The 9,287-nt window shown below is 55.2% G+C and overlaps 1 protein-coding gene across 1 annotated transcript; it reads left to right on the top strand.

Annotated features, from left to right (window-relative positions):
- The first annotated feature begins 1,768 nt into the window (after positions 1-1,768).
- Positions 1,769-2,698, top strand: LOC148220875 (olfactory receptor 14J1-like). The gene has a single exon (XM_088180704.1). It carries the CDS (start codon positions 1,769-1,771, stop codon positions 2,696-2,698), a length of 930 nt encoding a protein of 309 aa, XP_088036830.1.
- Positions 2,699-9,287: the final 6,589 nt, after the last annotated feature.

Below are 9,287 nucleotides of genomic sequence, written 5' to 3'. Positions count from 1 at the left end.
ACCTTTCCCTTGTTTGTCCCCACCTGTCATCAGAGCCTTCAATGTTCTATCTGGAACCTGGCGACACTTTCTCAGTCATAACCCTCAGTGGAATCCATTAAACCTTCAAGAAATTTCAGTGTTTAAAGTTAATTTTGAGCTCTTGAGAAATTTTTTGAACATTCTCTAAGGGACTGAGTCTGATATAAACAAGAACTAAGCCCCAAGAGATTCATTCAAGTCCTTGTGCTGTGTCTGGGCTGCTGATCTGGGCCGGGCTCCTGGCACAGAGGCAGCTCCCAAGGTAAACCAAGAGAAGCTTCAAAAAGACATTTCTGCTGAGGAGCAGCTCCTCTGCCAGCCCAGCAGGGCTGAGGGCACTGCCTGCAGGCACTGAGGGCACAGGAGCCAGGCACAGACAGGCTCAAGGCAATCAGGACTGGGAAGACATTGAGCTGAGACTGCACTTGGGGAAACATCTTCACAGCCCTGGACATGGTGAGTGTGTGGGTGCAGGGCAATGTCCCCTGTGCTCCTGGAGGCATCTCCTGGAGCCAGCACAGCCCACAGCCGGGGGGATGTGTCAGGAGGACTCTCCCAGTTTCTCTGAGGCGCAGGAGGAGGAGGAGGAGGAGGAGGAGGAGGAGGAGGAGGAGGAGGAGGAGGAGGAGGATGTTCTGCAGAGCGGGGCTGCCCTGGGCATCGTCAGAGGGACAGGGCAGGACGGCTCCTGCTGCCAGGGACGGCTGCAGGGGCTGAAGCTGGGGCTGCAGCCAGGGCTGCCCAGGGCTGTCCTGCAGAGCAGCTCCTGCAGCCCTCAGGGCTCTTGGCCAGCCCAGGCCATGTGCCACCTGCCAGGGACAGCTCTCAGCCTGCCTGGCAGCTCCCCATCGACTGTGGGGAGAAGTTGGAGGTGCAAGGAGCCACCCCCATCAGGGCAGATTCCTCCTGCTGTGGAGATGGTGCTGCACGGCCAGGGCTGCTCTCAGCTTTCTCCTCAAGGCAAGGCAAAGGGGCTGTCAGGTGTGTCTGTGTCACTGACACTCCTGCACTGTCCCACTGGGCTTCGGCAGATCTGCCTCACATCTCCCTCACAAAGTGCCTCCTCACCCTCCTGTGCCTCCAGACAGCAGCAGCAGCACCTTGGCTTGCAGCATCTCAGTTTGTGTGAGCTGCCCTTAAGGCCCTGCTGGCAGGGAGATGGCCCTGGGCAGTGCCCTGTGCTGGGAGGGGTGTGCAGGGCAGAGCTGAGCCCCCAGAGCTGGGCTGGGCTCTGAGAGCACTGGCAGGGACAAGGCTTGGATAGAGAGAAGCCTCTCCAAGTAGGCACAACTCCAGGCAGCAGAGAGCAAGAACAACCCTTGGTATCTCTCTGTCTATCTGCAAAAAAATTAAAAAGACTTTGTGGTAAAGTATTTTGAAATTGGAGCCTTCAAAGTCCACTTAGTTTTTCAAGAATGTTTTAAAGGCAATCACAATGAAATAGAGAGAGGGGAAATGAGCAAAGTGCAAGAGTGTGGGACCAGCAGGGCTGACTGCACAGTGTCAAATGTAGCCCTGTTTTCCTTCTGGGCTTCTCAGTGTTCTGGCTGAGAGCAATTCTGAGGATGACGCAGTAAATCAGCATCAACAGATACCCAAACTGAAAAAGGTTTAGCAAAGTTACCCCAACAAGAAGAGCAGTATTTTGAGGGGATTCCTAAGAAAATAGCATAGGATTGAGTCAAAGGAGTTGGTCACGACTTTACAATGTCTTCATTCAACAGTCCACCATGTCCAGAGTGAAGAAATGTCCAACAGCAGCTCCATCAGCCACTTCCTCCTGCTGCCATTGGCAGACACGCGGCAGCTGCAGCTCCTGCACTTCTGCCTCTTCCTGGCCATCTCCCTGGCTGCCCTCCTGGCCAACGGCCTCATCATCAGCGCCGTAGCCTGCGGCCACCACCTGCACACCCCCATGTTCTTCTTCCTGCTCAACCTGGCCCTCAGCGACCTGGGCTCCATCTGCACCACTGTCCCCAAAGCCATGCACAATTCCCTCTGGGACACCAGACACATCTCCTTTGCTGGATGTGCTGCTCAGCTCTTTTTTTATATGTTCTTCATGTCAGCAGAGTATTATCTCCTGACCATCATGTGCTACGACCGCTACGTGTCCATCTGCAAACCCCTGCACTACGGGACCCTCCTGGGCAGCAGAGCTTGTGCCCACATGGCAGCAGCTGCCTGGGCCAGTGGCTTTCTCAATGCTCTGCTGCACACAGCCAATACATTTTCCCTGCCCCTGTGCCATGGCAATGCCCTGGGCCAGTTCTGTGAAATTCCCCAGATACTCAAACTCTCCTGCTCCAAACCCTATATTAGGGAAGTTGGGCTTCTTACTGTTAGTGCCTCTTCAGGACTTGTTTGTTTTGTGTTCATTGTTTTCTCCTATGTGCAGATCTTCAGAGCTGTGCTGAGGATCCCCTCTGAGCAAGGAAGGCACAAAGCCTTTTCCACCTGCCTCCCTCACCTGGCTGTGGTCTCTCTGTTTATCAGCACTGGGACATTTGTTCACCTGAAGCCCCCCTCCATGTCCTCCCCATCCCTGGATCTGGCACTGTCAGTTCTGTACTCAGTGGTTCCTCCAGCCTTGAACCCCCTGATCTACAGCCTGAGGAACCAGGAGCTCAAGGCTGCCATGTGGACATTGATGACTCGAATATTTAGGAAGCATTAAAATGGTTGCTAATTCCTGAAAATCACTGGTTATGAAAGTAAACTTTGAATGTGCCTATAGTTTGGTTGGGTTTTTTTGTTTGTTTGTTTGTTTGTTTTTTTAATATTGTCCCTAAATCAATGCTTTTTTCCTGCCATTTCTGGATTTTATGTCTCCATCAGGGCACTGACTGTGTAAATGAGTAGCTGTGCTCTGGGTGGCTTTCAGTGAACTAAAGGCTATTCCAGCAAAGTTTTCTCTAGAGATGCCTCTTTTGTTCACTTCTCTGGAGCTGCAGCAGCAATGTCTGTGTGCAGTGCTAGGGGTAGATCAGTGCTGGCACAGCAGCTGTGCCCAGCAGCAGCAGCAGCACTTGGTGTTGCCAGTGCTGCTCCCGTGCCACTGCCCCGCTGCCCTCCTGGCCCTCGTGTTGCTGCAGGGCCTGAGTGCTCTGGGGGCCAGGCACAGCCCTGGGGGTGGCAGTGCTGGGGCTGCAGCAGGGACAGGCCATGGGCACTGCTGGGGCAGCACTGACGCCTCAGGCCAGGGCCTGGGGGCTCCAGGCTCCTTGGCCAGGCTCTCTCCACAACACTTGGCCAGCCCAATGCTGAGCACAGAAAAGCCCCGGGAGCAGCCCCAGGCTGGCCATGGGCAGAAGAGGGGCAAACAGCATGGCTGGTGCTCTGCAAGCTCCCTGCAAGGGGGACACCCTGGCAAGGAGCAGCAGAGCAGGGGCTGATCCATCCCCACTGTGCTGGACACCCCAGGGCAGCGTCCCAGAGCGTCCTCATGCACCTGCCAACAACATCCCCCCTCTGCAGCCCTGGCCTCTCCCCCAGCTCACACAGGAGCCGCATCCTTGCAGGCACACACACGGCAGCACTGGCTCAGGAGCCCCTGTTTGCATTGCACACAGCAGGGTCAGCACCCCCATGGTGCTGCTGTGGGGACATGGAGCTGAGTGAGCACAAATGCCATCAGCCCCTGGGGCCAGCAAGGGCTGGGGGCCGGCAGGGAAACCACTCAGCTTTGTTGTGGGCTCTGAAGTCAACCAGAAAGTTTGTTCCCATGAGCTGTGAGTTTCCTGCCCCACTGCATATGTTGTTGCTCTGAGCCAGGGCTGCCTGGCAGCCACCCACAAACTGCCCTGAGCATTTCTTTTGCTTCACCTTTGCTTTCTTTACTCCTTCCTGATCCAAATTTCTTCCTCTTGCCCATCCCTGTTCCCTCCCCTGCAAATAGACCATCCCTGTTTGCCCTTTCCTCTCTGGCCCCACTCCCCATTTCAGTTCCTGAGTTGGCACCATGGGAACATCCCTTGGGGTGCAGGATCATCCTCCAAGTGCTTCAGGAATTGTCTGCAAGGTCCTGCAGTTCCTCGTGCTGCTCCCTTGCCAGAGGCACCACAGGCCAGGGGGGCACATCTGGGCTGCTGTGTCTGGGTGTGGGGCTCCCTGTGGGCAATAAGGAAGGGCTGGAGAGGCTCTGCAGGACTGACAGGATGGGCTTTGGGGCTGTGTGGAGAAGCTGAAGGACCTGGGCTGCTGGACCTTGTGAAGAGGAATCCCAGGGCTCATCCTGCAACTGCTCCAGGGGTGGTTTCAGAGAATCACAAAATCAGCAGGCCTAGACAAGACCTTGGGGATCATCAAGTCCAAGCTGCACCCTGACACCACCTTGTGTCCCTGAGCCTCCTCCAGGATAAACATTACAAACTCCCTCAGCCCTTCCTCACAGGACTTGTGTTCCAGACCCCTCACCAGCCTTGGTGCCCTTCTCTGGACACGCTCCAGCCCCTCCATGTCCTTCCTAACTTGGGGCCCAGAACTGGACACAGCACTCGAGGTGCTGCCCAACCAGTGCTGAGCACAGGGGAAGAATCACTGCCCTGCTCCTGCTGGCCACACCACTCTTGATCCGGGCCAGGAGCCATTGGCCTTTTTGGCCACCTGGGCACACTGCTGGCTCATGTCCAGCCTGCTGTCCATCTATGCCCCCAGGTCCCTTTCTGCCTGGCTGCTGTCCAGTTACTCTGTCCCCAGCCTGGAGCACTGCAGGGGTTTTTGTGGCCAAAGTGCAGGCCCCGGCACTTGGTCTTGTTAAACATCACCTTGTTGGATTTGGGCCCTGGATCCAGCCTGTCCAGGTCCCTCTGCAGAGCCGGGCTGCCAGCCCTGCCCAGCCCTTGGCCATCTCTCCTGCAGGCTCTGCCCCCTGCCCTGATCCTTTTGCAGAGCCCTTCTACCCTCCACCAGATCAACCCTCCCAGGCAATTTAGTGCCATCAGAGTTCCATGACATCCTATAGTGTCACAATGGTCTCCATGATTCCATGAGTCCTCCCCGTGTTACAATGTCCCTTTGGTTCCATGGGATCCCTTGGTGTTACAAAGTCCCTTTGATCCTTGAGCCCCGCAGTGTCACAGTGGCACTTTTTGTCCCATGGCCCTGTAGTGTCACAATGGATCCTTGGTTCCATGAGGTCTCACAGTGCTGCAATGCTCTCCTTGGTTCCACAGTGTCACAATGGCCTCTTGGTCCCAATGGGCAGCATGGTGTCAAACATGTTTTCCTCATTCCAGGAGTCCCTGAGGAGCAACAGTGGCCCCTTGGTTCCATGGGCCCTGCAGTGTCACAATGGCCTCATCGTGACACGAGGTCCTGCTCTGTCACAATGCTCTGCAGGGTCCCACAAGGCCCTGTAGTGTCACAGTGGCCTCTGTGGTTCCACCAGGACCCAGACTGTCACAATGGACTCCTTGCTTCCATGTAGCCCCACAGTGTCACAGTGGCCCCTTGGCTCTGTGGTGCCATGTCATACACAGTGTCACCATGGTCCTCTCAGTTCCACGAGGCCCTGCAGTGTCACAATGGCCCCTTGCTTCCCCAGGGCCCTGCAGTGTCACAGCCATCACCCACATCTGTCACATCAGAATCACCCAGGCTGGAAAAGACCTTGGAGAGCATCAAGTGCCACCTGTGATGCAACACCACCTTGTCACCCAGACCATGGCACTCAATGCCACATCAAGTCTTTCCTGAAACACTTCCAGGGATGGTGACACACTCACTCTGGGCAGCTCATTCCAATGCCGAATCCCAGCTTTGGGATGGGTCCTGGGCCTGGAGCAGGAGCAGCTCTGGAGGGCCCCAAGGCCGGGGCTGTTCTGCTGGCCTGGGCAGATGGGATGGCAGGAGGGGCTGCAGAGCTCTCAGGAGCTCAGGGAGAGGGGAGCAGGGCACACAGGGAGCCTCCTTTTGCCTTGGCCAAACACCTTCCCCCATGGCTGGGGCTGAGTCCTCTCTGAGCTGCAGCTGCTGCTGTGCCCTTGGCAGGGGCTGAGGCCGTGGGGCCACTGCCCAGAGCCCCCTGGCCTGAGCAGAGCTGTGGGGCCAGAGCCGGCTGGGCTGTGCTGGGGAGAGGCCCTTGGTGCTGCACAGAGCTCAGGGCAGCTGGCACAGCTTGCAGGGAGCTGGGCTGGCCTGAGAGAGCCTGCCAGAGAAAGCAGCAGTGTCCATGTCAGCCTGGCTGAGCGTGCAGGGGCACGACTCAGCCCAGGCCTTGTGGGGCAGGGCCAGCACCTGGGGAAGGCATTGCAAACAGGCAAGTGGCCCAGAGAGGAGGCTGCTCTGTGCCCTTGGTGGCATGCACAGAGCAGGGAGGGGGCCCAGGACATTTGTCAGTGCCAGCCTCTGTCCCCAGCCCTTGCCAGCCCTGGCTGCTGAGCCCAGCTTTGGCCTGGGCTGAGTTTGGCTGTGGCCCAGCTCCATCCTCCTGCGGGGCTCAGGGCCTGTTCCCGGCCATGGCCAGCCCTGCCCGGCCTCTGTGCTGGCCCAGAGCCCGGCAGAGCCCGGGGCAGGGCTGTCAGTGCAGGCCCACAGGTGCCACGGGCTGGGCAGGAGCTGGCAGACACTGCCCAGCAGGGAGGCCATGGGGCACAGAGCCCCAGGGCTGCTGTCGGCACCACGGCTGCACTTCAACCTTCCAAGGAGATGGGACAGATGGGAGCAGAGACAAATAATTCCTACTGGATTCTTTAATGTGTTTGCTTACGCAGGTGACTGCATCAATATGTTGAGGAGGTGTTTTATTGCAGATAAGACTGGTAGAGTGATAAGAATAATATTTTTTAGCTGAAAAAATAATTTCATGCATAATACAAATTGAGAAAGAAAGGACACATATGATCAGAAGAACATCTGAGTTTTGCAGATTATGAAAGACTCATTGATATTCCTGTAGTCAAACCTGCTCAAACACCTTCCTCAGGGTTTCCTTGAGGTGATGAATAGAGGCCAAGGCCAGACAGAGCTCTCTGTCCTGGAAGCTTTTGACTGGGAGAACCTATGCATATAAGGAATTTTTCAGGGGAAATATCACTTTTGGCCATGGGCACATGGAAGGATGGATGGTTCTTTTCCATAGGAAGGAAAGCACAGGGTCTCAGTTCTCTAGCAGCAGATGAGAGGCAGACCTCAACATTCCAAGGTCAGCTAGACCTGCTGGTGGCCCTGGGGAAGGAAAACCACCCAGATCTGTTCCATCTCCCCTTACTGCTCCCCTGGTGTTAAGCATTCTTCTGTTTTTTCCAATTTTTAGTAGCATTGTTGCAATGGACCCTCGCTTCCATGGGGCCCTGCAGTGTCACAATGGCCCCTTGGTTCCATCATGCCCCATCATTTCACAATGGATGCCTTAGTTCCATGGGGACCCCAAAGTGACACAATGGCCTCTTGATTTGATGAGACCCTGTAGTATCATAATGATCTCCTTGGCTCTGCAGTGTCACAACTGGAGTCCTGGTCACATGAGATCCCAAAGTGTCACTATGGATCCTTGTTTCCATAAGGTCTCGCTGTGTCACCATATTCTCATCAGTTCAATCAGGCCCCTCAATGTTCTAAAGGTCTGCTTGGCTCTGCAGCTTTAAAATGGCCTTTGGTTCCTTGAGACCCTGCATTGTAACAGCAGACACTTGGCTCCATTGGCCTCCCCTGTGTCACAAGGGTTCCTTCATTCCATGAGCCCTTGCAGTGCCACAATGCTCTCCTTGCTTCCACAGTGCCCTGCAGAATCAAAACAGCCCTGTGGTTCCATGGGCCCCACAGTGTCACAATGGTCTCCATGATTCCATGGGGCCTTGCAATGCCACAATGGTCTCCATGGATCCATGGTGCCCTGCAGGATCCCAATGGCCCTTTGGCTGCACCAGGCCCTGGAATGCAACAATGGGCTCTTGGTTCCACAAAGCCCCACTGCTTCACACCGGCCCCTTGGCACCATGCGGCCCAGCAGAGCCACTGTGATGTCCTTGGTTCCACGGGGTCCCCACAGTGTCACAATGGCTCCTGGGATCCATGATACCCTGCAGTGTCACAATGGTCTCCATGGTTCCATGAGGTGCCCACAGTGTCACAATCGTGTCCACAGGAAGGAAGCCACAGAGCCTCAGTGTTTCTGGGGCTGATGAACTGCAGTCATGAGAGGCCAAGGCCAGGCAGACCTCTCTGTCCCGGCAAGTTTCTCTGGGAGCAACCCTTGGATATACAGAATTTTGTCAGTTGCACCCCAATTTCAGCCATTTGTGCCTGGAGGAGAAGGCCAGTTCTTTTCCATAGAAAGGAAAGCATGCAGCCCCAGTGTTTGGAAGGCAGGTGAGAGTCAGCCCTCAGGAGACAAAAGCCAACCAGACCTGTCTGGAAAGGCAGTTTTCGTCAAGAAGCAGTCTTTGGATCTAGGACTTTTGGAGGTGGAATCCCAATTTCGGCCATGAGCACCTGCAGAAGAAGAATGGTTCTTCTCCACTGGAAGGGAGCCATAGACCCCTGGTGTTTCAGAGGCAGATGAGCAGTAGCCACCAGAGGCAGCCAGACCCATCTGTCCTGGTGGCTTCTGTCTGGGAGCAATCCTTGGTTATACAGAATTTTGGAGGCAGAATCCCAATTTCAGCCATAAGTGCCTGAAGAAAGATGGTTCTTTCCTGTAGGAAGGAAACCATGGAGCCCCAATGTCTCAGGGCAGATTAGAAGCAATCACCAGAGGCCAAGGCGAGCCAAACCTGTCTGTCTTGTCAGCTTGTTCCATCTAGGGGTAACTCTTGCAGATAGGAAATTTCGGAGTAAAAGTACTAATTTTGGCTATGGCTGCCTGGGCCAGAGGGACGGTTCTTTTCCATAGGAGGGATTGCACTGAGCCCCAGTGCTTGAGGGCAGGTGAGACCCAACTCTCATGAAGCCAAGGTCAGTCAGACTTCTTAGAAATGACAGCTTTCCCCTGGGAGCAATCCCTGGGTATTGGGAATTTTGGAGGCAGAATCCTCTTTTGGCTATGGGCCCTTGGATAATAACGACAGCTCTTTTCCATTTGAAGGAAAGCTCAGACCCCCAGTGTTTCAGGAATACATGAGAAGAGACCCTTGACATGCCAAGGGCAGTTGGACCAGTCAGGCCAAGCCAAGCAGACCTGTTACCTGTTGCCTTGGATCTGTGGGGACCCTCAGTGTGATAGTGGCCCTATGTTTACATGGGGCTCCGCAGTGGAATGGTAGCAAAAAATGGACAATGGTGCTTTGCTCCCATGAGGACTTGCAGTGTCACAGGGGTCTCCTTGG

This window comes from Sturnus vulgaris, chromosome 30 (genome assembly GCF_052056855.1).
Source record: "Sturnus vulgaris isolate bStuVul1 chromosome 30, bStuVul1.hap1, whole genome shotgun sequence".
NCBI classification, from domain to species: Eukaryota; Metazoa; Chordata; class Aves; order Passeriformes; family Sturnidae; genus Sturnus; species Sturnus vulgaris.
The sequence above is the reverse complement of the archived record's forward strand: the minus strand, read 5'-3'. Positions and strand labels throughout refer to the sequence as shown.

What these genes read in the sequence shown, in the direction of transcription:
- LOC148220875 (XM_088180704.1), top strand. Translation starts at nt 1,769, where the DNA reads ATGTCCAACAGCAGCTCCATCAGCCACTTCCTCCTGCTGCCATTGGCA.